The following is a 27,941-nucleotide window of genomic DNA, read 5'->3' on the forward strand; positions in this document are numbered from 1 at the left end:
TTTCAAGATTAGCTTAAATGTAAGACTTTGTTTCTTCTTTTTCTCATGTAAACACAATGCAATAGTTTAGCTAACGGGTAGTGTTGTTCGAACTATGGACATGCTCAGGTGGACGTTATGTGTCCCGCCATATTTGTCGGTCTTACATATGCCGGTAGCCTGAATTCGCCGAGAAATTAGGACCGCCCTCAGAGTGCGATTGACACTTATCCACCTGTACTCTCAGCATCTTTGCTCGAGCGTGACGGTTTGTTCTCAAAGTATTTTGGTTGATTTCTTAATTTAAATTTTAAATTACAGTCATCTTAAGTCTTATTCGACTGAAAATGTTTGTTGAGTTCCGTACGTCGCAGTTTGCCGTCTTACTCTGTTCAAAAACAAATGAAACGTAAAAGGCTACGTTGTCATTTCAAAGAAATTATTCTCGTGCCTTTTCTACTCATGTTTTCATTTTATGTAACTTGATCGCCCACCTGTTTGAAGTCGAAAAACGCGCCATATTCAAGCAACCGAAAGAAGAAAAATTTTTGTTGTGTAGGCTCTCATGTCTGCTTAATTGCCATTAATTTCTTTGAGAAATAGAAAACTCGAAATTATTGCGACCAATTAAAAAATAGCAAGGTGGCAACTTTTCCCTTCCCTTCAAGTTTCCTAGAATCCTTATTAAACTGCATCATTTATTAACCTTTAAGTCTAGAGTTTGTTGCGACTTTATGTAATTCATGACGATATTTTGATTAACTTATTTCAGTTATTATTTGCGAATACCACAATATCGCTCAAGATATTAGAAACGCAGGGTGAAGCCTGAAGGATGGAAGGGGAGAACTTCAAAACACTTGGTAATTATTAACCAAACAAAATTAGTTTATATATATAATGGATTTTGGGGTTTCAAAGTATTGATTTCTTGGTTTTGTGTTGGTCAGGGACAATTGGTGACTATGAAATTGGTGCTAAATGGCAGTGGAAATTCAGTGCAGGCACAATCCAGACATTTTACCTGAAAACCTTGCTGTGCATTTCACTGGTATTAATGGCAAGTACTTGTATATTTTTTGGGCTACAGTCCTCCAGATTATTGGACAGAGAAGCAGAACTTCATCAGATCAGCTTAACAATCCTGAAACTCCAGTCTGAAGTACAGTTGGAGTTGAAAGAAATCAGAAAACTCAAGGCAGAACTGTCTGTTGAATCAAGCACAAGAGAAAGTGATGAAGAGGACAGCCCTGTTATCCGGGAAAAAAGGAGTATTTCCAAAGGGAGTTACAACAGTAAGGATACAAAGCCTTCAAAGGCAAAGAAGAACTCTACGACTGACAAAAAATACCATCCTAACTACAACACTAAAAATGCACCACCTAAGGGTATCTTTTTTCTGGATTCTTTTTCTTCTCACATTCAGTTCTTACACAAATACAAAAAAAAAAAAATAAATAAATAAAAAAACAAAAAAACAAAACAAAACAAAACAAAAAAGGAAAAAAAAAATTTAAAACAAAACAAAAAACAAACAAACAGAAAAAATAGAACAAACTAACCAAACAAAAGAAAGCAAAACAAATAAAAAAACCAAACAAAAACAAAAAAACAAAGATTATGAATTTATCCTATCCTTCTTGTGGTGTAGTGTGATGGGCAATTATTTAACTAATATTTTCAACTAGACTTGCTGCAATGAACTCCTTGGCTATATCTATCCTTAACTTCCTTTAATATTCTCTTTGGTAATGGCTCTTAAAAATGAGTGTATTAGTTACTCCTTTAACACCTTCCAGGATTCTCTTTGCATTGTGTGACTTACCAGCATCACGAAGCTATCAGCCGTAATCGATAAAGTTTATTTATTTACCTTTTCATAGTTACTGCCATCCATCTGGAACGGAACGTGACCTTTTCGGTCACGGGTTCGAATGGCATCATTAATCGATGGCATCCACAGTGGCTCCCGTCCGGGTTGGAAAGCTTTGAATTAGAAGACCACAATTCCAGTTTAGTTATTCCGAGTACTGGATTGTACCTTATCTATGCCCAGGTTCTAAAGCTAAAACGTTTTTAATTTTTCTATTCTTAATTCAATTTGCTGTGGCTTATAGCTTTGCTACGCAGCAACAAAAGATAACAATAGTTATGAGGTACGGGTGATTAACCAAGGAGCCGCCAGTTCCCATTCAAAGATCATAGCACAATGTAGTGCTGGAACAACGATTTTAGACAATGATATTACGTGCTATACGTCAGTTGCTCAAGTAATGTCACAAGCATTTAGCTCCTATCCAGATAGTTTCCTAATTAGTAAAATCTTCACAGATTCTACAAGCTAACGACAGAGTGTACCTGCAACAAATACAAAAACATCGACACTTATTAATGAGCATGGGTCGAAGCTTTTTGGGAATCGTGAAGTTGTCGTAAATAATTGCCATTTTATTTGATTTTGAACTAATGAAAGTTTTTGAATTTGTGGTGACTTTAATTCATCGTTCGCAGCAAATGCAGAAAATAGAAAAAAATGTGATAAAAGCTGTCGATTATGTTTTGTGCCATAATAAATCAAGGGATTTCAAATAAAAATACAACCTTCTAACTGTTTATCAAATCTCTTGATCAGAACTGTGACATTAAAATGTCGACAGTTCTAAAGTGTGTATTGCTCTTTGAGTTTTAATGTAGTTCTTTTTCTCCCTTTTTTTCCGACCATTTAACGCATAAACGATAACGCGTTGCACTGGTTCGATTAATTCTGACGATTCATATAAATTAACAATAAGAAAGGGAATCACTATCACGTTAATTCAAAAATTAGAAAGCGAAGGGGGAGGCAAGCTCAAAAAATAGAGAAGTACGTTAGGATTACAAGGGGGGGATAGGTACTTCCATTCTGGACAAAAAAAGAAAACCAAACACACAAGCGCATCATGATTTTGCTGAAGGACTGTCGTACGAGTCTGTTAAAATCAATCGAGTGATTCCGGCATTTTCTGCACGAATGATGTAGAAAAAACAAGGCAATAAAAAGACAAAAATCAGACTCTCCATTGTCGATTTATTTATAAAATAAATAATTAGAAGAAGAAGGAGAAATAATCACCGTCACTGCTGTACGCCGCTGTTTCCATATTTATATCAGCGGAGGCAATTGCCGTGCTGCAAATGTCAACTGAAGAAGGTTCCGATGAGAGCTGAGGAGCTTGCTCGTCTATTTTTATGAATACAACGTCAATAACAAACTATTTACGGTATAAGATGTCTTCAACAGTTTACCTGTTATGGCATAGATTACTCCTGTGTGGGGATCAAGTATGCTTGTTTCCACATTAGTTATGTTGGCAACTTCACGGATACCTCCATCATCTTCTACTAACCGAGTAGTCGCACAAACGACTGCGTGCTCTCCATTTTTTTCAAGAGTTTCTCGTGTCGGAAAGGTGAAATTATGACTCAGGGGAGCGGTGATGGAGTCAGTAGCTTTACCTTTTAACCCATTATCATTTACTTCTTCTATAAATGTCAAATTGCACACATTTTATAGTGTGGAATAAATTTTGAAAATCATATCAATTGCGCTTACCGCAACTTGGGATTTCATTGCGAATTTCACGATCCACTTTTGCTTCATGGACTCCTTTTATATCGGTAACCGTTGCAATAGCTGTCTTCACTGAAGCTCCATTTAGCTCCGAGGCTGCAGAAGTTGACATAATATCGCCGAGGATGATTGATTTACCCACGGCTTCATTACTTAGTTCAAGAACGTAAACATTTTTCTAATAGAGATCAATAACAACACAACATGTCGAGAAAGTTGTTATAAAGCCACACAAAGAAAAACAGTTCAAAGAAAAAATATTAAGTACCTGCGTCGTCGCTCCCGTAACGGTCGTTGATACAATTTTTTGCGTTGCGTGATTGACACCAGTGATTCCACTGCCACCGCTGACTACATTCGCCCCGCTTGGGACCGATATAATGCGAACATTGTTAGGAAATGTTACTTTTGTCCCCGTCGGTGTGCTTACAGATTTTGGTAGGAAGTTATTCTTGTTCAACGAACCACTTCGATCTACTTCCTGTAAGTAGGTTTAAGATTATAGACCACGAAATAGCATTTTCGTTGACAAATGTTCACCAAAAAATGTATGGAACTTACTCTGGCCACTGTAGTTATCGTCTTAGCCATAGGCAAGTTTTTATGTAAGACAATCACATTGGCTTTCCCGGGGAGCTGCTTTCCAATGCTCGAGGCCACACTTGGCACCGTTTGTACCGTGACCGGTGTGTGAGTTTGTACAGAACGCGGGATACTTGTTTCCTTCGACGTGCCTATCGTTTGTTGTTGCTGGTTCAAGGACGAAGCACGAATTTGTACAACTTGCTTTACGCCTGCATTGTTTGTAACGGGCCTTGCTTGATTGAGCTGAACCTACAGCATAATTGATTATTAAATTGCCATAAAACTAACCACACATGCCCGAGTAGATACAAAATAAATAAACAAATTAGTAAAACTAAATGAAATAATAATACCTGAGCATATTGAGGTACCGGCGGTCGAACAGTGATGGAAGGCCGCTGAACGTTAGCTTGAACTATGGGTGCTCGTACACGTATTTTCCCCGTGTTAACGGGCAACGATGATGGGTTTGGTAAATGCTGCTGTGGTCGTATTGGAGTGGTGATTTGCTGCCCTCTTGGTATAAGCTGAGGTGATGGTTGAGGCGTGCTAATTACTTTATGCTGTGATGATGGCTGGGGTGTAGTCATCACTTTATGCTGGGGTGATGGCTGAGTTGCTGTTATTATTTTATGCTGGGGTGATGGCTGAGAGGCAGTACTTAATTTGTGCTGCAGCCTCACACAATTAGGTGACACAGCCCTTACTTTGGGTAACGGGGCAGAGAAATTCACAACCTGCTAATAATATGGAATCATCAAATAAAATAAATAAAATCCAACAGAATTCCTATCTGTTTTATACCTGGTTTGATGGGGATCTTGGCCTTTTGACCGGGACAGAATGGACAGAAATATTAGATTTTTTAGACAAAAGCTCTGGCTTCTTCTCCGCATCAGTTGTGTTACTGATCAGAATGTGCTTTTCAATTGGTGTGTCCATAAAGTCACATTCAAAATTATTGTTACTATGGCAGCTGGAATCAGGGCTTGCAATAGGAACCATCACTGGTGACAAGGTGTCTTCATCATCAGGGTCACGAACATATCTAGAAGGTGTTTCATCTGCAAAGATTGGTGTGATTTCAGGTCCAGTTATTCTCAGGCACTAACACAACATGTGATTACCAGTGTTGGTGATGGGAGTTTGATTAAGACAAATCCTTGGATTTTGGGCTACTGCTTTACTAACACTTGTAGCTAAGGATGTAAAAAGGGTTGGCCTGACCAAGCGGGGCATGAGAGGGACAACTCTCCTACCTTCTAGGGCCCAGGCCCATTCAGTATCTACTCCACCACTTAGTCTAGAGATAAAGTTTATTGAAAATTTATACTTATGTTAAAAATAGGCAGAATATGGCAAATAAAAATGCACACAACCTTGACATAGTAATATGATAAGATGCAAGTTTTACCTTTCAGCTATACAACCTAGTTTTTCATCATTGACTGCACGGCGTATTTCAGCTTTATGTCTCTCAGGTGATATTTTCATCAACACAGATAAATCCTCTAATAGTTTTCTTCTGTCTTTGTTAAGCTCTCCTTGAGCACGTAATGTTGACACAACAGCCCCATAGGTTTCTAACTCTAAATTGACACAGATAAATTAGCTGCAGAGGTGGCTCAGCGAAGAAAAGATATAAAAACTGACCCATTCTCCTTAAAACTTTATGACATTCTTCTTTAGTTGAATCAAATATTGTGGGACCCATCTCGAGTCTTTTTCCCGATTCTCGAGACGGCAAGGTTCAGATGAAAGGAATACCTACTTTCGTCTCTCTTTGCGCGTCGCAAACAGACCCAACGGAGTCTTACTTACACTGACGTATTAAACAATCAATTAAGAAACAAGTGAAAACATTTAAAGATTGCAAACTAGTCTCTCTAAAAGATAAAAACATTCAAATAAATTTCAAATCGCAATGCAGCCACGGGTATATGTGCTTATATATCAACTAGCGTAGTGTTGTATTTAGTATTTTCCTCTCAAACATCCAAGCTGTGGCAACGTTGCCACATTTGAATTCGATTGCTGTGCTATTACCATGGTCCATGGTGTAAAAGGGGTTCCCTTGTACAGTACACCATGCTATTACTTTTCCATTACGGCCATAATGGTTGGTTCACTTACACTTCACTGTCACCTCTTACCGGAGCACCAGATCGCCGAACATAGGATTGCATTAGCAATGCAAAGATAACTGCGTCCCCTTTAGTTATTGAAATCAATTTCTGCCTATTGGTTATGGCATTTCTCCGATAAGACAACATATTTTTTGTCTGTCGATAGTACCTTATAACATCGCAATGTATTCGCCATATAAATCGGTACAGGAAAACAATTCAATTTCCTATTGTACTTTAAGAGCTCCATGAATTAAAGGACGCCATTCTTTTCAAGGTGACGACATCCTTCAAAAGAATTTGTAACATTTTTGGTACATGTGAAGTATCCATTAAGCCATCATCCACTTCACATTCTATAGAACAACGAAACATTCAGAAGCCAATAATGTAAATAACTTGACAATGAAAGTAACCTTCGAATAATCCTTCCAGAGATTCTAGTCTGGTATTTACTTCATTTTGCATATCTCCAATGTGCAATAAGAGATTCAATCTACAATCTGTGGCATCGATCGGAGTTTCGGGAAGGGGAATATTCGGCACTGAAAAAAAAATCAACAAACAAAACAACATAAAAATTAGGTTATTCACTAAAAGACGAAAAAAGACTGAAGAAATTAAATCACTGACATGGCGATTTAAGCTCCTCTTTAGCCTCCGCGTTTGAGAGAACCTCAGGATTCACAATTTCCGGTTCAGACTTTTTATTCCACGGCTGAGCCCATAGATACAACTTTGGATGATCTTTGTTCCTGGAGAAATATGAATAGATACATATGCAATCGTAACTCATACAAATGCTAAGAATGCTACTTACTTGGCAACATCTATTTTGACTTTTAAAGAGTGCAATAGTTGCTTAAGGTCAGTAGCGGCCGCGGTCAAGGAATGGGCTACCCGCAATGCACGGTCAGCCGGAACAGAGCTAGAACCCGAAATGAATTTCAGACTAGGAAGATGACCTTTCTTCAACCAAGTTTGATCGTGCGTATAACGTCTAGAAAGTCGTTCTCTAAACGGATAGCGACAAAAGTGGCAAACATAGGGGTCGGGAACATTTTCTTCCGAGTCGATAGCTAAACAAACGCCGTGTTGCCAACAAAGGCAAAGCTCGCACTGGATCATTAGACCATCTTCTTCTGGAGAGCCGCAGAAACAGTGGACAAGTTCCTTCTGTCCCGGAATATCATCTAGGGTAGAGACAATGGGTTCTTCGCTTTTTAATTGTTGTAGCGAATCTTCTATTCCACATGCTTTCGACTCGAAATCCATTGAATGGAATTCTGTTCCTGATTCTGGTACGTATGATAGAGTATCTTCTGTGGTACATTCCACGCGTCGTTTTTCTGATTTCCGTCGCGTAGCTTTTGTGGACACGCTAATTCCTGCTTTTTGCTGTGACTCGCTTAAACTTATCCTCTTTGAAAGTGGTAAGTTTTGCAGGTCGTCACTAGCAGGGGAATCTGCAATTTTCTCCTTTTCTTTCTCAATCTTTCGTTCTAAGCTAGGCCGTAGCCGAGGAGGTGGAGGAGAAGGAGAAGTTTGTGGAGGAAGGGTAAGTATGGAAGCGAGAATGGAATGCGAATGGGATACAGAGGTTGGTTTCGTTTCTTCTGTTTCAAAAGCTGTTCTAGCGGTGGCTAAATCTTCCACTCGAAATGTTTTGCAGCCAAGCTTTTTTAATAGCGCTGGATGATAATGCTTGATGTGCATCTGGATGGAAAAGACTCTCATCAGCATGTGAACAATTATTGCTTACACTTTAACAACTTGCCCCAAGAAGATTATCACGGCGAAACAATTTACGACAGTCTTCTACCGGACAACGGTAACCGTCTTCCTCTGGAACAAAAGTTGGAGTTTCATTTTCAACACTTGTTCCTGGAGTTGATTCTCCCTTCACGGGCATCCTGTTTGAAGGTGTTTTATCCACTAGATTTGGCTCAGGAGTGGTGCTCGATGCAGAAGATGGAGCAACAGGTTCAGTAGACAATGGGCCCGTCGAAGCTGCCGGTTTCACTTCTTCTTGTTTTTTAATAGGGGCATTAGGCGTTCGAGATGATGGAACTGTTGAATTTCGAGCTCGCACAGGGACTTCAAGACCCCGGCTTGTGTAAAAATTTTCTCCCAAACGAAAATCGAATAATTCGAGGTCATGATCCAGTTGACGTATAAATAAATATTGCCTAATTTCTTGTTTACTTCGGAATGTCCTCCCGTCGGGTCTAAGAAGGTATTTTAACAGTTGATAACCAGCCAGATCAAACAAAAAATTTGAATACACAAACAAATAAAAAAAAAGTTATCTACCCAATGATGACAACATCCCATTTTCCAGCTTTAGACGCAGAAGTTTTGAATTTCGCTTTTTTCTCCCAGCCTTCAGGCAGCTTTTCATCCAAAAGTTTAATAATATCGCCTGGATGACAAGAGCAATGCAGCATGAGCCGAATTCGTAGCATGAAAACTTAAACACCCTTACCATGATCTTTGACCAACGTTCTTTCTTTTTTTTCTTTTTTCTTCTTCTTCGTTTTCTCTACTGGAGAAAGCGCGCGGGCGGAAGCAGAGTCAATAACCGAATCTTTTTCCTCCTCTTTTGGAATTAATTCGTTTGGCGTCCCTCCATCTCTTACAGTTTCGTTAGAAGGTCTTTTTTTGTAACATCGGAAAAGCTCAGATACTTCGATTTTTTTCTTACGCTTTCTTCTTTCTTCTTTTGAACCTATTTCCTCCATATCAACAATTTTATCTTTTTCTGTTTCAGTTTGTTTTGGAAAAGGTATCTCCTAAGAGGGAAAAATACATAAATAATCAGAAACTTTTTTGGGGACTTTGCAAAGTGTATAAAAAAAATTGTAAACCATTTTATCAGCCTGGTCTTTGGGCATTCGGGACATTTGTTTAGCTTTAACCTGCATGCTGAATCCATCGTAAAAAATAACCTCAAAATTTCCTTAAAGAGATGTAGTGAAAATATGAATTTAAATTATTTAGAACTTTGAAAAATGTACCTGGCTCTAAAATCTTGGTTATTTGGGCTGGATACCGTTTGTTATTATGCCAGACTGCCATAACCTTCTCACCCACTTTGAAGTCCTTGCCTCTTCCAGTTTTGCCAGGTGATATTTTTCTAAAAAAGGTAGCAATCTGGATTCAATAAAAGGTTCATTGTATAATGATAGAAAGGAATTTACTCAGTCTGGTTTGTAACTGGTCTCAAGCGGGCACTGTCCATACTAATCCATTCATCATATCGACTGGACCAATTCTGGAAATGGACAAGAACTTCTCGTCCTTCAACATCAACTTCCACTACTTTTGAAGGGAACCAGTTATTTGCAAAATCCCTTGCTTCTAAAAGAGAGCCGGGAACAAAATCCATTTTAACCGCACTTGGGTTTCGGCTTCCTTTTCGACCAGAAGTGGTTGGTTTTTCAGTTCCAGTTGCATTAGCGTCGGTAGAACTTGCCATTTTGATCAGGCAATGTGTTGAGCACTATTTGTTTTTGTTCTTGACACATTGACACTTAAAGGTATTCCTTTATTCCTGCTTAAATAGAAAATTCTGGTTAATCAAGCAAATTTTTATTTTCTTTTTTAGCAACCTAACATAACATCGCCATTTTAGACGTTGCCATTTAATGAAACATAAGTAATTCAAAAAATAATAAAATAAAAGATTTCTATTATTCTATAATTACTGCTAGAAGACTAGCTAAGCTTAATGCAAAAATTTCAATATTTTTATAAAGTCAGAAATTTAATTCAAATTTTATTGATTTTAAAGAAGCGGTAAACCAGGAAAAGCTTTCCGACGGATTAATGAGGATTTGAGGAGAAAAGACGGAAAAGGAACGCACATTTCAAATATGGATGAATCAACGATAAATTGACATTAATAAAATAAAAAGGAAAAACTGTCTTTTTTTATTCCAAGAAAAAATTTGGTTCAAGATAATTTTGCAAAATGAATTATAAATAACGATTAATGGTGGCTGTTTTAGCTAACTGGCATCGTAGGAATTTCGAAAAATAACCGTTGGTTTCGCTGCAGTCAGTTTACTTTCGCGCTTTAAACATCCATTTACTTCAGTTGAGTCGGTTGTAGATCTTGGGACAACTCAGAACTCTAATGTTGCGTTGGGTAAAATAATTTCGTGGAAAAGTAATGATTTTGTAAATCGCACTGTAATCGTCAACATTATTTCTGCCCGTAAGTTTCTTTTTCAATATTGTTTTAACTTTTTGTGGATGTCTGATTTCTTTCATCTGATACGTGGCTGTCGGTTAATTTTATTGCGGATATTGTATGGGGTGCATGGCGCCAACGGTCGCTTTTCGTGCATCATAAACTTACGTCCTTGTTCTGTCTGTTCTGCTTTCAGCTCAATCGGATTGAAAGGAATAGGTGTCAAAGCTTGTTCCTGCTATTTTATTACATTTTTGATTAAAAACCCCATCTGGGAATTCAAATTCAAATACATCATGGCACCCACCAAACCATCAGGCATCACTCAGATGGTAACAAGGATGAGGGCTGCTGCAAATCCATCAAAGGCTACTGTAAATTCACTTAAGGCTGTTACTGAGAATAACAGCCTCGTCCACAAGAACAAGAGGAAAGCTGAAACTGTTCTCACTTCAGATAACAAGAAGCGGTCAGCTTTAGGAGATTTGACTAATGTAATAACACTTTAACCACTTTTATGTGTTTTTCGATTATTTCAAATTATCATTTCACATAACAGGCTTCTAGTAAGCTTCAGGATGCCAAGAAAGCCACCAAAGGAAAAGTTTCATCCACTACTACTAATACTAATCTTGCTAGGCCTCAATTGGCACGCCCTTCAACTAAAGCACTTACCCTGAACTTAGTCAAAGAGGATGTTAAAGTACCTGAGCAGGTAGTAAACAAGTTTTCTCCCAACTGCTTTTGAACTGATAGTTAAATTTTTGTACAAAAGATTGATTCTGAGGCAACTATCTACTTCTCTCCTGAAAATGTCAAGCCAAAGAGAACCCTTCCTCCTAATGTAGAAGATTTTGACAGTGAATGTGGCACTGATCCTTTCCAGACGCCTCAATATGCCCAAGACATTTTCCTATACTTCAAGCAACGCGAGGTAACGGAGACCTTCACGTTGTCTTGCGATCGAAAGAACCCATCTAAAGTGCTTTCTTTGTTTGGGCCTTTTTAGCTGAAGTTTATTCCACAGCGTTATATGGACCAGCAAACAGAGCTTACTTGCGATATGCGTGCAGTTTTGGTGGACTGGTTGGTCGAAGTGCAAGAAAGTTTTGAACTCAATCACGAAACTCTTTATTCTGCTGTGCGCCTCGTTGATCTCTACCTGTCCCGCACTACCGTCAGTAAGGAGAATCTCCAGTTAGTTGGAACTACAGCCATGCTGATCAGTTCAAAGTTTGAAGTAGGTCCACCATTCTTTTTCCTTTTTTGCTTGTACTAAGTTTTCGTTTTGACTTCAGGAACGTTGCCCGCCATGTGTTGATGATTTTCTTTACATTTGTGATGATGCCTACACCCGTCGAGATCTCATAAAGATGGAAATGAGCATTCTCAAAGCAGTCGACTTCGATATTGGTCTCCCATTGTCTTACAGTTTCCTCCGACGCTATGCCAGGGTACGTCCATTTTTCTTTACCGCGTCTCGCTGTTGCTATATAGATCTTCCTTTGAAATTAGGTAAGCAAAGCTAGTATGGAAACTTTGACACTGGCTCGTTTCATCCTCGAGACTTCGCTTATGGAGTACGACTTGATAAACGTCAAGGACTCCCTAATGGCCGCCTCTGCACTTATGATGGCCTTCCAGATGCAAAACTCTGGTGGCTGGACGCCAACACTTGAGTACTACAGCAGTTTTACAAAGACCGAATTAAGTGAAACAACCCAACGCCTCCATTCTATGCTGGTCAAGCCGCAGTCGAAAAATCTTAAAACCATCCGTAATAAGTACTCGCACAAGTAAGTAACTCTAAATTGTTTTAAAATATTTATTACTAGAGGATGGGTTGTAATATTTTATATTGTAGAGTCTTTTATGAAGTTGCCAAGATTGCACCTCCTGCTGCACTGGAATTTTAAACCTCGTGACTTGCTCATATAAAAACTGCCATCAAGCGACTCTTGGATTTCTTTTTTTTTTTTTTTTCGATTTGGCGTCATTGTTATTTCCTGAAATTTATTGATTCCTGTGCTACATTCATTTTTGTCTTTCCTTTTCTGTTCTACTTCTACCTTTTCAATCTGTCATCTGTCAATTTAATTTTTTACACGATTCCAACTACCAACCAATGACGAGTATCGTATTCCAAAAACTTAATAAGAATAGGTAAAAGTTATTTTTTTACCGTTTTATCGATAACTAGTTAACTATTATAGATCTTGATAAAAATTCTCACTAGATAAGCAAATTGAGTAGCTCCCATCCACACAAACATACACCATTCACACACTCCTCTGTAATTCATTCCCCCCTCCCCCCAAATACACTGGAACGTTGGAAAAAGAAGACATAGCGGCTAGCTATTTTTAGTTTGTTCTAGCTAGCAAGTTGAAGAGAGAAAAAAAAGTTAAAAATGTACAAAATAGAATAGTCATGGCGGCGTCTGTCGCTTGTCCGTTGTGTCTTCATAGTTCGTTTTCACAAGTAAACCTGTTTGTGACTGCATTCCTGAATTTCTTTGAAAGACCATTGAACTGTCCACTTTGCGATCATCTAGCTGGCAATGCAACGGCATTGAAAGAACACCTTAACGAACACTTAACCCTCCAACACCCCAACGCTGTAAAAACGCCCATTGATCAGTTAGATATCAAAAAGTACGCCTGTAAACAATGTGCAAATTTCGAAACAAACGACATTGCCGCCTTAAGATTACACGTCGAATCGGAGCATCCCGAACGAAAGTTTTTGTGCGTAGTTTGCTGCAAATTGTTTAAAGGTATTTGGCGTTTTTGATACTTAACTATTTAGCTGTTTCGATTTAAAAGTGACTACTTTTTCGGTGGATATGAAGCCCAGGCTAGTCTTACCTTACATTTGAGGATGGCGCATCAGACGGGGAATGCTGTCGATCGCAAACATCAATGCCAGTTTTGTCGTAAGAAATTCATCAGTCTTGGTCGTAAGCAGGCACATGAGAAACTGCATCAGACGGATTTATCTGCGGGGTCGGTTAGAAGTCCGATTGAATTGAAAACAGTAGATTCGACTGCTCACTCACCTGCCGAACCTGAAGAATCAAAGACTTTATTCGTCTGTCCAATTTGTGACAAATCTTTCAAAAAAGTATTGCGTTTTAACCTACCAGTTTATCATCTTTAAAGCTTATCTGCAACAGGAGCAATATCTACAACAACACAGTCGTACCCACGAAGCGAAGAAATGGGAGTGTTCCGTTTGCCGAAAACTTTTTACAACAAAAGAGTATCTACGAAAACACGCTCGTCTTCACACAGGTTAGTACTTACTAGTTTGACAACGAGTTAAACAATCAAACAATTTGAATTCTGCAATAGGTGAGACTCCCTACACTTGCGATCAGTGCGGGAAAACGTTCACTTTTCAGCAGTCGTATCATAAACATTTACTCTATCACAGGTTTCATTGATTTTTAAAAGCTTATCTTCCACATTCACTTTTAATGTTTTATGATACAATAGCGACGACAGACCGTACCCGTGTGATCAATGTAATCGTCGCTTCAAAGAGCTTTCCACTCTGCACAATCATCAAAGAATCCATACAGGTACAAAAATGGCTCGTAGCAAATGATATACAATTTGTTTTACACTTCAAAAATGGTTTTACTTTTTGCAGGCGAGAAACCTTACTCTTGCGACATATGCGGTCTGCACCATACAAATACATTTTGTTTAGAACTATAATGCAAATTATAACTACAATTTTGGTTTCGTAGGTAAAGCATTCCGTCAAAGAGTTTCGTATGTCGTGCATCGACGCATACACACCGGAGCGTTGCCATACGTTTGCCTAACGTGTGGCAAATCGTTCCGCTACAAGGTGACAGGAGCGTGGATTTATCTTGAAATCATTAGACATTTTTGTACCTTACTTTCAGGTGAGTCAGAGGACCCATAAATGCGATGCTGGACGAGGTGAAGAAGGAAATGACATCATCCGACATCGACCTGATTGGCTCGAACGGCTCGTTACAGCCCAGCAACAATTGTCAGCTCCAGAAGAAAAATGCGTTGCGGAGGTTGGAGAGTTGGAAATTACTCCGGACAAACCTCCGGATCTTGATGCGATGGAAGAAGCTTCTAGTCCGTCAGAGCGACATCATCGCAGCTTCTTTGATTCGAAAACTTATTATGAAAATGATTCATTGCCCACATTGGATCTGTCTCAGTTAACTCTCAGTTTGGACAGTGATTTAATCTTTCCCAGCTAACTAACCACGAGCTTTATTTAGTGGTATACTAAAAAAAAATAAAATAATTAACGCTCATCCAACATAATGCTTTGATCGCCTCACCTTCTATGGTTCCTTCTTTCGATAGCATTACATCGTAGCCATTATCAGTTAAGGCCTTCTGAACTTTTTTCATGGCCCGATTAACGATGCCTTTTAAAATCCAACTGAACGGATCACTCCTGTTGAAAACGGGAATTTATCGTCAGTTGTAAACGCAAGAATTTAAATTGACAGGTATAGTCACCTGATGGTCGTATTACTTCCAAAAGATCTGCTCGAATTACGTTGGAATAGGGAAAAGTCATGTCTGATGACGCAATCCAACCGCCGTTTGTCCAGGTCTAAGCCAAGATATCGAATTTAAGTAGCCGGAAATGGTTTGGTTTGTCCAGCATCAGATCATCGTAGAGTAGAATACCTCCATGTCCGATTTTGGGGATCCAGCGTAGTATTCTGCCATCGTTTCGTTTCTAGAACAACAAATGTTCGCCATTCTGTTTTCATAGCGTCCATTTTATGTACCATTTCAAAATGAAAGACGGAAAAAATGTTACCTTTTCCAGTGAACTGAGTGGATGAAGCCGATGTTGTTTCAGTAGACGTAAGTTTCATTTTACAGATTGATAAAGAAATCTTACCAGTCACAAAGAGTTTCTTTGAAGTGTAGGCACTTCCTGTGAAATAGCCACTGAGACGTTCAATGACTCCGCGTAACCATGTGTTGCCACTTCCTGCATTGGAAACTAGAGCCATCAAGGATCAAGATCCATTGCGGATGAATTCGACGGTGTACTCCTGACATTAGGGATCGTCTTCCCCCGGCCGATATGCCATATCCGATATGTTGGATGATTGGCAGGAACTATCCTTTTCTGCGACATCCGGTTGTAGAAAGAGATGTTCCAACGACCAATAAAAAAATCACTGATAAACAGAATAAACAAATTAGTACCACTAAGAAAAGATGTTGGCGGATCGTTGGGTTTTTCTACTTGATATTTTCTATGCTGGTTTTAAAAGTATTGGAACGCTCGTGGCAGCATTCAACAACGAATGAATGATCAAAAGAGTCTATTATTTCTACTAGAGCGTTTTATCTCTCGTTGTTTGTTTGGCTGTTGAGATAGGACTTGAAACAACGAAAAATAAATGACATGGGAGAAGTTACAAATTTAGACTTCTCGTGCTATCTGAATAATCTTTGTTTATCGGCTATGATTTCTTTATCTTCCCATCGAGGGCTATTGTTATCACGGCTGGATATTGAATCTTTTAAAAAGTTAAACAAAAACGAAATGATCACCATGACAATGTTGATTTTCTGTATAGAGACAAGCCGGGCAACATTTCGTATTCGCCATGTGGCTCCTACTGTTGATGGTTTTACCGGAACACATCCGAAACAGGCGATCCGTTAAAGTGGTAGCTTTCCTGGTCGTTGTTGGCACTTTGCTCTTCTGGTGGTACAATTTCCCTTTCCAAAAAGTGCACCAATACATTCTGGAGAGCCATAAAAGCAAATCCATTTTATTATGGAACGTCCATCCCGATCAAAAGGAGCTCTATTTCAAGCAGAGCTGCGGTTCTATTCGCTGTGAAATCATTACGAACCGATCAGAACGTGCCACGGAATCTTACGACGCCATAGTGGTCCTTTTCGGCGATAAATTTTTGCCACTCGATTCATTGGAATTAATCGATTATCAAACAGCTCGCAACAACACAAATCAACGGTTGGTTTTCTTTACTCAAGAATCCCCTCTATCGCTCGGTTCCATTTGCAATGTGAGTGAATGGGCAAACATTTTCAACTGGACCATGACGTATAGACGGGATTCGGATATTCCTTTACTTTATGGCCGGATCGTGCCGGAAGAATCTGCTTTACTCTCACCGGAAGAGGTGCTTCATCACATAGAAAGAGCTCGTAAATCTTTCCGGCCACGTCCTTTTCCCGTTTCAAGAAAGCGGAAGACGAGCAAGAACATTATTGCCTGGACGGTATCCGATTGCAGCACTACAAGTCGAAGAGAGATGTACGTCGAAGAGCTGAGCAAGTACATCGATATCGACATTTACGGCGAATGCGGCAATCTCACCTGCGCTGGGTGTTACGACGTGACGGACTACAAGTTTTACTTGTCGTTCGAAAACGCACTTTGTCCTGACTACGTAACGGATACATTTTTTGAAATGATGAATCACGACATTGTTCCGATCGTGTACGGTGGCGCCAACTACAGTCTGCACGCGCCAATTCATTCGTACATAGACGCCCGCCAATTCAAACCGAAAGAATTGGCCGCCTACCTGAAATTGCTCGACGCCAACGAAACGCTACACGGCGAATACTTTTGGTGGAAAGATCATTATCGAGTGAAATCAAGTGTAAAGGACATGTCAGGCAACGCCTTTTGTCATCTATGTCAAGAATTGCACAGAAATTTCGAATCAAAATCTTATCCGAGTTTAACACGCGAATGGGGCGAAAATAGCCAGTGCACGTCGATGGATCCCTTGTTGATCTCTTAAACTGATTCATTGTTCAATCTTTAAAAAAGGAATTTAACTACTGTTGACGATACGAACGTGAAAAGGAAGGCATCCGGCTTTTGGAATCTACGGTCGTTTTGATGTAAATCGTGTACAGATCAGCAAACGTAGCGTACGAATTGTTCCACGAATAAACGCCATTGTCTCAAATCGATTTTTTGTTTATCGCAAAAATCCGTTGTTCTTCAAAACTAACTTTGCTCCCCTGAAATCTGCGCAAAGATGCTTAACAAATTGCTATCATTGGCAAAACTAATAAACTCGGACGTACTCTTTCAACCGCCAGATCCGTAAGAACGCGTTTCTTTTTTTTTCAGAAAGGAAATTGCTAGTGATAAGCCAGGACGGAAACGACCAAGATTGTCAATGAACAAAGATTTAACATTACTTCCAAGATAAGGAAACGAAGCTGTCGTGCACCATATCCGCATTAGACATTACGACGTTTCTCAAAACCCAATTCATAAATCATTCACGAACATTCAAGTGGGTAGATTCAACTGGGATGATTGCTCACATTCGCAAAAAGAAATGATATTTCGCAACGAAGGCAAACAACATTAATCCCAATCGAATGGGAACGGCGCAAAAGAAAAATTTGTAAATGATGTCAAGACGTTGAAAGATACTAAACAGGACTTTCCTGCCCATTTCGAAAGAAAAAAAAGCGGATGTGTCTATATAGTCAAAGACAAATATAGAAACGTGGGATCTGACGCTCGAGGGCGTTCGGACGTCTTCCTTTCCATGAGGTCTCATTTCACACTTCAGTCATGTTAGTCACTTTCACAAGGTTGTCTTTACAATACCAGCCCCTTTTTTCGACAGTGAGAGTGAGTGCTAGAAATCTCACGACACAAGTCGTTGAGCCGTCGTCGCGAGTGCAGCACCCAAAACGAACAAAGAACAACCAAAGATGCATTTCTTTAGCCTTCTTTTTTCGTTCTTTGTACTATTAGCAACGTGTGCTGGGTTCAGTGTCCACAACCCGATTTCTATTGATATCCCGAGGCGAGTTGACTCGCAAAACATTGGAGTGGCACCTGATCGTACGTGCACTCCACCGAAACAAATGGATCGATACGGAAACTGTCGTGCACCTTGGGGCCGCTGAACATTATAGGGTAGATATTAAAAAATATTTTACCTAAATTTGTCATCATCATGGCTGATCTAACACTCCCATTTTTTTCCAGGCAAGCTTCGCATTTCACGCGGTTTCGGCTAGCGGATTCAAGGAGTTGCTATCTACTACCCCGATTTCTTGTACCGAGCACTGTATATCTTCTACGTTAATCCAATACGTTTTCTTCCAGCATGTTCTAAAAATACAATGAAATCATTTTTAATGACTAACAATACATTGTCAAAAGACCGACTCGATGTGTATGAATACTATACAAATCAAAATACTTCATTGGAGCTGGGAGCATTTCCTCTACGACTCAACAAGTTACATCATCGTCTTTGAGGCATTCTATCGATTTACAGAAATGACTACTCATCATCGACCATACTGGACTGCTGATAGGAGCGAGTTCGACGAAGGTGAAAAAGACCAGTTCGAATTCTTCCTTTGTTAACTGACTGAAGCAGGTAAAAAGCGAAATACCCTGGCGAATGAGCCGGATGCCGATACCTGGTGTCCACTTCTCCAAAGAATGGGCAACTTTCGCTGTAGACGTGGTCATGACGTGTCGGATAAAGATATTGTACAGGTGTCGCTCATCGCTATTTAAATGTCTCCCAAAGCCAGCAATTGAGCGAAAGGTACAACGAAGCACTGCAACATTAGGATCTCTCTTACTGCGGCCTTTAATTCCAAAACCAAGCTGCAAATAAGAAAGGGAAAACAACGTTTAAAATGCAATTTAGTAATCGAACTATAACATTATGATCTCACTGGTGCAAATGTCGGGAAAAACGAATCGGCTGGAAATGTACACAAAAGTTCAGTTTTGATGAATGTCCTCCACGCTGAAGCAAATTTTATGCGTTTCCCCGTTGGATCGGATTTTTCCAAGGCATCGAGTTTCTACGATAACAAATTTAATTTAATTTTGAACTTCATCTTTGACTTGAAAGTAATTATTGAAAACATACGTCTCCGTAGCCTTTCTCGACGATGAGATAGATCTCGACATCCTTGTTGTCGTATGGGATATGCCCTGTCGTGTAATTTTCCAGAAGGTCACGGGCTTGAGTGGGGTTAGTTAATGATAAAATTATTTTGACGCGCGTGCAAGACTGAGACTCCAGCAAGGTGCTTAAGGCATGTGTGGTGTCTTGGCTTCTAAAATGTGAGCCAAAGAGGTACTGATTACTGACTTCTACAGGGTCATCTTTGTGGATTTTCTGTTTTAATGAAAAGAAATTATCTGTGAAGTATCTGTTAAATTGCAATTCATGCAGTTCTTCATACCTGTAAGTGGGCTCGTATTTCTGGATTGCATTCAAACAGAAGCAGCTGTTTTGCCCCCTGTTTGAGAAGTTCAGATGACAAAATGCCTGCACCAGGATTACCTATCACAATGGATGCTGATGGATCTTGAATATCACTCACATGACTAATGAGGGTACCTATTTTCAGATAACATTTAGTTATTAAGTAATCACTTCCATGTTTGAACTGAGATATCATTCACTTACGACAGGCTTTCCGATCAATAAGAGCAGAAGCTCTGTACCGTTCCAACTCCAACAAGGGAGCCTTGATGGCTTGAAACAATTTGCAGGCTGTAGCATCATTTTTCATCAACATTTCTTCAGCAGCTCGGAATTTTTTGAGTGCTTGTTGTCTTTTAACTTCCTGCCACTTGGATTTCTCTTCAATTCTTGACTCTGTTTTACTATGGAAATGATGGTAAACATCTATTTTGCTTGTTTCCTGAACAACACATGCATTCTCATCCGTGTCTTCCAATAGAGTGGAACAGGCTTTGAAGCGACTTTCAAGTACAGATGCATCAAATTTGGACTCTGCTGCAACAGAGCTAACTCTACGTGCCGGTTTAGTCAAATTTTGACCGGAATTTCCCGGAGAGGGTTGTTCTTTAATGCTGGCAATGCATTTGACATCAACCTGCAAGCTCGCTAGACTTGACGAGCTGTGTGCCCAATTCCTGATGGAAATTCTCTGAGCAGAACGTACAATTGGGGAAAACATGATTGTGGCACTTTTCACTGAACTATTTTGTTAATGAGTATGGACTTGTTTTTAACTAAAAATGAAAAGAAACATGGTTATTATGAGACGATCAACCCGGCATGAAGTCGGCCTCGTGACAAAAATGTCTAGCAGACGGCAACTGATGGAGATTGGTCCAAGACTTGAAGCATTTCGAGAAGTTTCATTACGCAAATAACTAAATAAGGCGGTTAAATTACATGGTAATCATGTTAATATTTGGTAAGCTTGACTGTGTAACTCTTGCAATTTATTTTATGAAATTGCAATATTTATATTATATGTAAATTTTTTTCCTTTTCAAGTCAAACAAGGCTGTGATGACGTAACGAATACGGCGCAGTTAAGATGGCATAGGTTTAAGCAACGACATCGATTTTTTTCACCAAGATATACCGTTATAACGTAACGAGGTGAGATAGCAACTCCCGCACCTTTGATGTATGTGTGTTTTCCATGTGAGATTTAACCTAGATTTAAAACCTTGGCTGCTAACAATCATCCATGCTTACCGATCCCACGTGAAACACCATTTCAAAACGTTTTCCAATCCATCACATGAACCGTCGTTAAGTTTATGCTTTTTAGTCTGCGTGGCGTTCTCATCTTATTCTTAATCATAAAAGGCACAAAAAGAAAAGTAGTATTCGTTTTGGCAACAAAAAATGTCTACTCTTTGTTTTCAGGTTAATGATGATTCAATGATCGATTGATAGACCGTGAGTTATCTGCTACTGCGTAATGTTCATATTTATTGGAGATACGATTACGTGGTTTAGATCCACGTACAATACTAGTCATCAAACAGTTGACAGAAACAAGACATAAATGTGAAGTCAGGTCTAACTTTCTCGAATCCTGTTCAATGGGGAACAACCAAACTCCATCACATTCGGTAACTAGGTATAAAAGAGGGTTGGAATATCAAAAAAGAAACAAGAGGGTGAAAAAAAAAAGTGTCTTTGTTCAAAACGGATCGTTGTGGGGGAGGAATAAAGGCGTACGGGACTCACGCGGTTGGTAGATCCTGGTACCGAGAGGGACCCACCAGCACGTCAGCATGTACACACGTTGTACCTGTGTGCCAGTATATGATGATGACGTTGGATACAGTTGTAAGTTAGGTGCATTGAACGAAAAAAAAAAAAACGTTGACTTGCCCGTCTACAATCGATCGTTCGTTCTTTTTTACCTTTTCTCAAAGTTGAACGGAGTTAAAAGTACAGAGAGACCCATTCCGGCGCTGCAGTGCACCTGGTACGTGTGTTCTCATGGCCCGTCTTGTATTATAAGGTGTCCTATTCGTTGTCCGGGCCAGCGCAGTTGGTTGTTTGTATTCCGTCGTGATTGTTCTGTAAATATTTCGCCTCTACCAAAAATCCAAACTTTGTTCTAATTAGTTGTGTTGTTTGACTTCGTTTCATTAGTATACCTTTCGGATGGCTTCTACTGGATTAGCGTCACTTAATGGCTGCCGGAAGGAGGTGGATTTAACGTCAAACGGGTGTCAAGATGACGCAATGCTGGCTCGTTTTGTTTGTTTCTCCAACGCTGCCAGGTGTCGTCATCTGTCAACTTATTTACACTAGTGAAATGGCACAATCAGAGAGAATCACGCGGCCTGGAGCCACGAAGAAAAGCCTTCGATGGCCATCGCTTCCAGATGAACTTCTCCTTTCCAAAAGTCCAAAGTGGCTTCGGTCTTTCTCGTTTCATCATGGCCACCCGCATAATTCATCTGCAAGTCTCGTTCTTCCCAAATTGCCATGTAGCGATCATAATTTGCATCCGCAGGAAGAGTCAACCGATGAAGTCTACAATCGAGTTGTTTTGCCTCCACTGACATTGGGCTCGTCTTCTTCCAACGCAGCTGGATCGGACAAGGCCGTTGGATCGTCGTGGCTTTTGCCAACCTTTCCGGCTTTCCATCGCAAAGAAGTCTACCATCGTCAAGCTGCCGCTAGGGAGCATCAACGGCGCCAACTGTCGGCCAAAGTTGGCCGTCTTCCTCCCATCTGCACGAGCAGTACGTCTCCTCCGCTCGTCGCCCAGTCTTCATCCGCTCCTCCGCCAAGATCACCCCGAGGTTATTCACTTTTTTCTTTCCTTTCCCTTTTTAAAATTTTGTTTTTACTTTGCATAGCCAATTGATATTCAGTTTAGAATGAGGGACAAACAGCTGATTGTTATGGAAACCCTTGTAGTTTTTTTCCTCATTAATTCCAGAACGAAGGAAGCCATTCAATAATAAGGATAACGTATAATTATTAGAAGAGAAAAAAGAGGATCTAGTAATCGATATCAATATTGTAGGCGTGGCTTCCAGACAGATACACGTTTTGTCCGTCTGTCCTTGACGTCATCCAAGTAGGGAAAGTTTTTATTTTTTTTTTTTTTTCTAAATGAGATTTGTCTTCAATACAGCAGGTTTTTTGTCCGTCTGCTCTAACAACAACCGATATACCAAGTTAACCGCTAGCTATACTTTGCTCAGTCTCGGATCGTGAGTGCAAGTTATTGGTTTAGAAATTTTGTCTCCAATTGAAAAAAAAAAAATAATAATAATTGAAAATCGTTTCGTTTTTATTGCGTGACTGTAGACATAACAATCAGCTAAACACATCGCTCGTTCACATAATAGGACGTATTAATGTGTCGATTTGTTGTATTGAGTGGGGGGAAAAAAAATTCGTGATTTTTGTCGGTTCAAAGGTGTGGAAGGTACGAGCGTGACGTTGGTGTCGAGTCGGAGCAGCCGTGCTGGAACGCGAATAGAAGGAGACGAAGAAGAAGAGGTCAAGATGGCAAGTACTGCCGATGTTGTCGGGCATCGTAATGAGCCTCATGTCCATTTATGGTCGCAAGGAAGGGATGAAGAAGAGGAGGACTATGATGAAAGAAGAGAAAGAGAGGAATTGATGGCGCTGTTGAGGCCCGTACAAGTATCCATATCGGGTCATCACGCACCATCGCCGCTAGTGCGACCACGGCCAGAACAAAAACCAACAGTCGATGAAAGTAAGCGAACGAAGACGACCGGATCACGTGACCATCAGACTTCCACTCCTGTTAACACAACAACAGACTTCCAGTGGACCATTGAATGGACGCCGAGTGTAGACGTCTTCCGACACCATTCCTCGACGTCATCTTCGGTAGCACGATTTTTTTTTTTGTTTTGTTTTTTAGATTATTTCATTTTTATTGACCTAAATATTTCTTTAAAAGTAGACAAACAGCTGTTTTTCTTTAGAGGTCAAATCAAGAAAAAAATAGTTATGTTTTTAAATGTAATAGATTGAGGACAAGGTTAGACTAAAATTTATGAAAAACGTGCACCTGTCTGATTTTCTTTTTATTTATTTAACAGGATGCTGAAGAATTGATTGGAGAAGACGAAATGGCCGCTCCGTGGCCAGTTGAGCAGCATTGGCGTAGCTCACAAAGTGCCAATAGAGTCCGCCATTCGCCACCGACGTCAATCGAACGGGCACATAAGATTAGCGAGCCATCCGTGAACTATTCCGCACCAGCTTCGACATCGCCGCCAGTTCCGGCGTTGAGAGCCAAAACAGCCCACCCTTCCATGTCGATCGAACATCAGCTGATCTCTGGCCGTCGACACTACGACAGCCAAGATTCCGGCGAGATTATCGAAGAGATCGAACACATTTTCGATGAGATGATCGATATTGAATCATTGGATGATGAATCCGTAACACCCGAAAGGTAAGTCACACACAAAAATCTTTGTTGTTGTTGTTGTTGCATTCACGTAATATCGTTTGTCCGTTTGTATGGCTTCCGTCTCAATGGCAACCAAACGTCACAACACAAAAGCTCCGTTTTTCGCTGTGGGTTGTTGTTGTTGGTGTCCTCCCAAGGTTGTCGTACTTCCCCTCTCTGTACGAATGCGACAGGGAACAGCTATAGAAATGGGGACTATATCGGTTGGAATGAAGCAGTCGGTCAGGCCGTTTCCAGATGGACGTGTAATAGTGGGCTGACGTGCGTGGCGAATAGTTTCCTGTTGTTCCCAAAAGGCATGAGGAATAAATATTTTTTTTAGGGGGGATTGAAGAGTTTCTTGTTTTGAGGCTATATATGTGAGTGATTACCTCATCCATTTGTTGTTTTCTTTTGTTTTGTTTTGTTTTACCTTTTGTTTTTTGGGACCCGGTCCAAAAGTGTGAATAATATGGGCAGCATGACTTCGAGACGATCGAAAAGAATCAGCAGGACTCCCATCGTTTCATTGCAGAGTCATCGCCTTCGTGATGACCTTATTAAGCGGTCTGTATTTGTCTGGTGATTCATCTCTATCGTGAAAAAATTGCACAATGCGAAAAAACAGAAATTTCGAGAAATGACGTGGCGCCATTTTAAATAATAAATTGTTGTAGATCGATGTCATTATCTTTGATGTCGTGAATTGTTTTAGTGCCGTGTATGGTTGGCAGACAAAATCGATTGCGCCGCCATTGTTAGAGTTCGCTATTCGCCCACCAGATTAATTGATTTTTTCTTTTTGTTTTCTTGAAAGTCTGTTTCAGTTTCTATTTTTTTATTTCATTGTTTTTTGTTTTGTATTTAAAGCAGATTGAAAGAAGATGACGATGAAGATTTTCCTGAAAAAGAGCCGCCCGTATTTGGTGTGCAACTGGAACAGTTGAAAAAAATGTTGCATCACAATGCCCCTGGCATCAACAACAATGACATCATTGAAGACATTGCGGATGAAGATTCCGGTCAAGAAGCAACGTCATCGTCTCCGACATTCCGCCAAGATCCGTCAGTTGCTGAGCACCTGTTGGCTGTACCGCAAGAAGATTGTTTGCCTAATGTCGTCCAGCATTATCATCCGGATGACCGGCCAATTAGTAGGAGTCCCCGTGTGGTCCACAGTCCCGTGCTGGGTGAATCTGCGAGAAGACCTTGCGTCTTTGAAGACGAAGAATATCCTCCGGAAAATGATGAATATAGCGAAGAGACGTGCCAATCACCTGGAAGATTGGCAGCTCATCCTCGAGTCAATAAGAGTCGATCACTTGGTTCGTTCGCCAGTCGCCATAGTCCATCACCTGATGAGAATGGCCGCCGACAGAGGTCTCTGCCTATCCGACGTCTAGACGGATCCAGGTAAATAAATAATGCGAGAATGTCAATCTTTCTTTCGCGCACAAAACTGACGATTTTATATTACAAAATCAAAGTGATAAAGCAGAGAAAGCTGGCGGCCATGTCGTTCAACCAATTAAAAAGATTGCAGTCATGCCTTCGAGCATTCTCAACCGTCAAATGAAAGCTGGCCAATCACCAGCGCCGACTAATAAAGCCAACCGGCCCGAGAGTCCTCAAGATCCTAGAACAATCCTTCATATGTCGCTGAAGAACATCCACTCTTCGGAATGGTATCCACTTCCGGCAATTTTCTTCCTTCTTTAACATCAATTTTTGTTTTTTTAAATATTGATATTGCAGGGAAGTCAAAGTGGAAGGCATTCGTCGCTTAGAAGAGCTCATTACGTCGCATAGCGATATAGTCACGCCTGAAGTTCATATTATTGTTCTGGCATTGCTCGAGGAGGTATTGTAATGAGGTTTAGTCTAGAACCGATTTTTTTTTTCTTCGTGAATAATTTAAACAAACATTTTTGGGTTTTGTTTGGGTCTCTAATTTTCGGTTTGAATTATCACAGGTAAAGAATTTACGTTCACAAGTTTCGCGTGTGGCCATCCACTGCGTAGGGAAAATGTTCCAGCATTGCGGCAAACAAATGGAACAGGTAAAATTAAAATGTCAATGTCCTCCATCAAATGCCATCTATTGATCATCTATTGTCAAAACTTTTAATGAAGGAAAAATTGATTAACGTGAGCTATGATACCAACAGCTCCGTTGTTTAATTATGCAAAAAAGGGATTGCGAACTTGAGCAGCATTCATAATTTTCTTTGCTATTAGTTGGATAAAGAAAGGGGAATTGTCTTTTTGTATAAGCTTATGATGGATGACGTAAAAAAAAAAGGGGAAAATTAAATTCTTATGATTCAAATTGACTGGCGGCAAATTGCGATGGTGTCATAGAACGTTGTAAAAATAATCACCTTTTAAAAAAAATTGTTTGATCTCACGCAGGATTTAGATCGAACGGTGCCGCTGCTGTTGAACAAAATAGGTGACACGAACCGGTTTATCCGCGAAGACGCCCATTCGGCCTTGATGAACGTAACCGAATTCGTTTCACCGCCTAAAGCCATCGTCGTGATCGTCACCGAAAGCCTAACGTAATAAATTTTTTTTTTTTTCTTTTTAAATTGTATTTTTGCTTATCCCCCAATCGTTTGTAATGAAAATGGTGAGCCTGTATGTCTCTGACGTATTATTATTTCACGTATGATGTAGACATAAGAACGCGATCGTGAGAGCGGAAGCGGCTAAATTGCTGGCAGCCATCGTTGTCAAATTAGGTCCAGCCAAGACCCTGAGCGGAGCTAAAGACGTCACAGAAAGGATCCTACCGGCTGCCGCCCATTTCATCCAGGATGGAAATCTTGAAGCCAGGTAAACATCTCATTAATCATATTGAAGTTACATGAAGAAAAAAATAAAATAGAGAGAGAGATCCGTGGGGGTAATGGATCGTGCTGATGGATCGATAGGGAATTCTAGTTGGATAATATAATTGATGATAAAGCCAATAGTAGTTTAATCAAAAGAACTTTTGGGAGTTTTCAGGGCCCAGGCGAAGAAGATTTTTAGTATTTTGATCGAAGATCCGGTGTTTGACAAGGCCATGTTAAAGTATCTGTCACCGTCCATCATCCGTAATATCCAGCGGACACTGGATACGCTCCGGAAAACGACGACAACTAATCATCGTTGAAAAATACATAATTGGCAAACTTTTTTTTTTTTTTCAAACAATATTTATTCTATTATGATTGATTTAGTGACAGAAATTTTTGATGTTCAAATTTGTTACGATTTGTTTTTGTATGTTGTGTTTTGTTTTGTTTTTTAAATATGGTGAGGCAGGGTTTCTTTAAAAGATGTGATCTGTTTCTTTTTAGGAGGAAAAAATAATTACGTCCTATTTAACGATGATTTTTTAAAATGTAATCGTTAAATAGTGGGAATTATTTTGAGGGAAGAAGTTTAATTATCGGGTTTCGTTGGAGTAATTTTGTAATTGGTTTTTATTGTTAGTTACTTGTACATTTCCCTTACCTTCTTTTTCCGATATAACGTGATGGGCTATATCGTAGTTAAATTATATTTAAAAATTAGTTCTAATTGGGGATTAGCAATGCGATGCAACCTGTTAAAGCGTCCACAAAAGCCATGCAACCACAATAACATAATTGACAGTTTAAAAAATAAACGCGTTGGATAAAAAGTCATATACTTTCATGGAACACGTCATCGATTTA

At 39.8% G+C, this 27,941-nt stretch overlaps 9 protein-coding genes across 19 annotated transcripts; 5 read left to right on the forward strand and 4 right to left on the reverse strand.

Moving 5' to 3' along the window:
- Nucleotides 1-90: 90 nt before the first annotated feature.
- Nucleotides 91-2,592, forward strand: LOC116921182. Of its 5 annotated transcripts, none has more exons than XM_032927434.2 (6): nt 91-260; nt 752-842; nt 930-1,274; nt 1,863-2,035; nt 2,097-2,249; nt 2,311-2,592. In XM_032927434.2, the coding sequence occupies exons 2-6, from the start codon at nt 815-817 to the stop codon at nt 2,413-2,415; spliced, it is 804 nt and encodes a 267-aa protein (XP_032783325.1). In that variant the 5' UTR covers nt 91-260; nt 752-814; the 3' UTR covers nt 2,416-2,592. The 5 variants fall into 5 exon arrangements, with proteins under 5 accessions (XP_032783325.1, XP_032783322.1, XP_045028315.1 ...); XM_032927431.2 differs by having other exon boundaries at nt 92-260; nt 930-1,367; XM_045172380.1 differs by having other exon boundaries at nt 92-247; nt 930-1,367.
- Nucleotides 2,589-6,178, reverse strand: LOC116921176 (BRCA2-interacting transcriptional repressor EMSY). 2 transcript variants are annotated; one of them, XM_032927418.2, is made up of 11 exons: nt 5,828-6,178; nt 5,589-5,763; nt 5,302-5,477; nt 4,979-5,238; nt 4,528-4,911; nt 4,151-4,423; nt 3,858-4,070; nt 3,572-3,767; nt 3,265-3,501; nt 3,092-3,199; nt 2,589-2,981 (listed from the first exon to the last, which is right to left on the reverse strand). In XM_032927418.2, exons 1-11 carry the CDS (start codon nt 5,886-5,888, stop codon nt 2,917-2,919), a joined length of 2,148 nt encoding a protein of 715 aa, XP_032783309.2. In that variant the 5' UTR covers nt 5,889-6,178; the 3' UTR covers nt 2,589-2,916. The 2 variants fall into 2 exon arrangements, with proteins under 2 accessions (XP_032783309.2, XP_032783308.2); XM_032927417.2 differs by having other exon boundaries at nt 4,528-4,914.
- A 292-nt stretch (nt 6,179-6,470) lies between these two features.
- Nucleotides 6,471-9,954, reverse strand: LOC116921175 (PHD finger protein 20-like protein 1). The gene is made up of 11 exons (XM_032927416.2): nt 9,912-9,954; nt 9,501-9,853; nt 9,318-9,436; nt 9,168-9,259; nt 8,786-9,092; nt 8,614-8,722; nt 8,078-8,528; nt 7,121-8,016; nt 6,934-7,055; nt 6,717-6,845; nt 6,471-6,656 (listed from the first exon to the last, which is right to left on the reverse strand). Exons 2-11 carry the CDS (start codon nt 9,776-9,778, stop codon nt 6,538-6,540), a joined length of 2,622 nt encoding a protein of 873 aa, XP_032783307.2. The 5' UTR covers nt 9,779-9,853; nt 9,912-9,954; the 3' UTR covers nt 6,471-6,537.
- A 404-nt stretch (nt 9,955-10,358) lies between these two features.
- LOC116921179 (G2/mitotic-specific cyclin-B3) lies at nt 10,359-12,838 on the forward strand. The gene is made up of 8 exons (XM_032927422.2): nt 10,359-10,519; nt 10,692-10,989; nt 11,055-11,210; nt 11,271-11,429; nt 11,505-11,735; nt 11,794-11,949; nt 12,011-12,291; nt 12,360-12,838. Exons 2-8 carry the CDS (start codon nt 10,792-10,794, stop codon nt 12,409-12,411), a joined length of 1,233 nt encoding a protein of 410 aa, XP_032783313.2. The 5' UTR covers nt 10,359-10,519; nt 10,692-10,791; the 3' UTR covers nt 12,412-12,838.
- Nucleotides 12,839-12,920: 82 nt separating this feature from the next.
- Nucleotides 12,921-14,872, forward strand: LOC116921178 (zinc finger protein 135). Its single transcript, XM_032927420.2, has 8 exons — nt 12,921-13,271; nt 13,347-13,618; nt 13,671-13,788; nt 13,849-13,930; nt 13,993-14,078; nt 14,150-14,179; nt 14,250-14,353; nt 14,412-14,872. The coding sequence occupies exons 1-8, from the start codon at nt 12,926-12,928 to the stop codon at nt 14,742-14,744; spliced, it is 1,371 nt and encodes a 456-aa protein (XP_032783311.2). The 5' UTR covers nt 12,921-12,925; the 3' UTR covers nt 14,745-14,872.
- Nucleotides 14,873-14,904: 32 nt separating this feature from the next.
- Nucleotides 14,905-18,605, reverse strand: LOC116921185 (WSC domain-containing protein 2). Of its 5 annotated transcripts, none has more exons than XM_045172383.1 (6): nt 18,469-18,605; nt 15,407-15,640; nt 15,323-15,335; nt 15,187-15,262; nt 15,013-15,109; nt 14,905-14,947 (listed from the first exon to the last, which is right to left on the reverse strand). In XM_045172383.1, exons 2-6 carry the CDS (start codon nt 15,519-15,521, stop codon nt 14,922-14,924), a joined length of 327 nt encoding a protein of 108 aa, XP_045028318.1. In that variant the 5' UTR covers nt 15,522-15,640; nt 18,469-18,605; the 3' UTR covers nt 14,905-14,921. The 5 variants fall into 5 exon arrangements, with proteins under 5 accessions (XP_045028318.1, XP_045028319.1, XP_045028317.1 ...); XM_045172384.1 differs by having other exon boundaries at nt 15,187-15,238; nt 15,407-15,692; nt 18,469-18,603; XM_045172382.1 differs by having other exon boundaries at nt 15,407-15,692; nt 18,469-18,603.
- On the forward strand, nt 16,068-17,471 carry LOC116921180 (alpha-(1,3)-fucosyltransferase C). The gene has a single exon (XM_032927423.2). It carries the CDS (start codon nt 16,128-16,130, stop codon nt 17,298-17,300), a length of 1,173 nt encoding a protein of 390 aa, XP_032783314.2. The 5' UTR covers nt 16,068-16,127; the 3' UTR covers nt 17,301-17,471.
- A 79-nt stretch (nt 18,606-18,684) lies between the features above and the next one.
- On the reverse strand, nt 18,685-20,487 carry LOC116921177. Its single transcript, XM_032927419.2, has 5 exons — nt 19,971-20,487; nt 19,744-19,901; nt 19,425-19,676; nt 19,225-19,356; nt 18,685-19,153 (listed from the first exon to the last, which is right to left on the reverse strand). The coding sequence occupies exons 1-5, from the start codon at nt 20,485-20,487 to the stop codon at nt 18,767-18,769; spliced, it is 1,446 nt and encodes a 481-aa protein (XP_032783310.2). The 3' UTR covers nt 18,685-18,766.
- Nucleotides 20,488-20,593: 106 nt separating this feature from the next.
- LOC116921173 lies at nt 20,594-27,911 on the forward strand. 2 transcript variants are annotated; one of them, XM_032927412.2, is made up of 12 exons: nt 20,594-20,730; nt 20,814-20,921; nt 21,936-22,594; nt 23,221-23,663; nt 23,879-24,237; nt 25,105-25,647; nt 25,722-25,919; nt 25,990-26,095; nt 26,208-26,294; nt 26,647-26,795; nt 26,914-27,072; nt 27,247-27,911. In XM_032927412.2, the coding sequence occupies exons 3-12, from the start codon at nt 22,021-22,023 to the stop codon at nt 27,392-27,394; spliced, it is 2,766 nt and encodes a 921-aa protein (XP_032783303.2). In that variant the 5' UTR covers nt 20,594-20,730; nt 20,814-20,921; nt 21,936-22,020; the 3' UTR covers nt 27,395-27,911. The 2 variants fall into 2 exon arrangements, with proteins under 2 accessions (XP_032783303.2, XP_032783304.2); XM_032927413.2 differs by having other exon boundaries at nt 25,108-25,647.
- Nucleotides 27,912-27,941: the final 30 nt, after the last annotated feature.

The sequence above is a fragment of the Daphnia magna genome, linkage group LG4, assembly GCF_020631705.1.
Source record: "Daphnia magna isolate NIES linkage group LG4, ASM2063170v1.1, whole genome shotgun sequence".
NCBI classification, from domain to species: domain Eukaryota; kingdom Metazoa; phylum Arthropoda; class Branchiopoda; order Diplostraca; family Daphniidae; genus Daphnia; species Daphnia magna.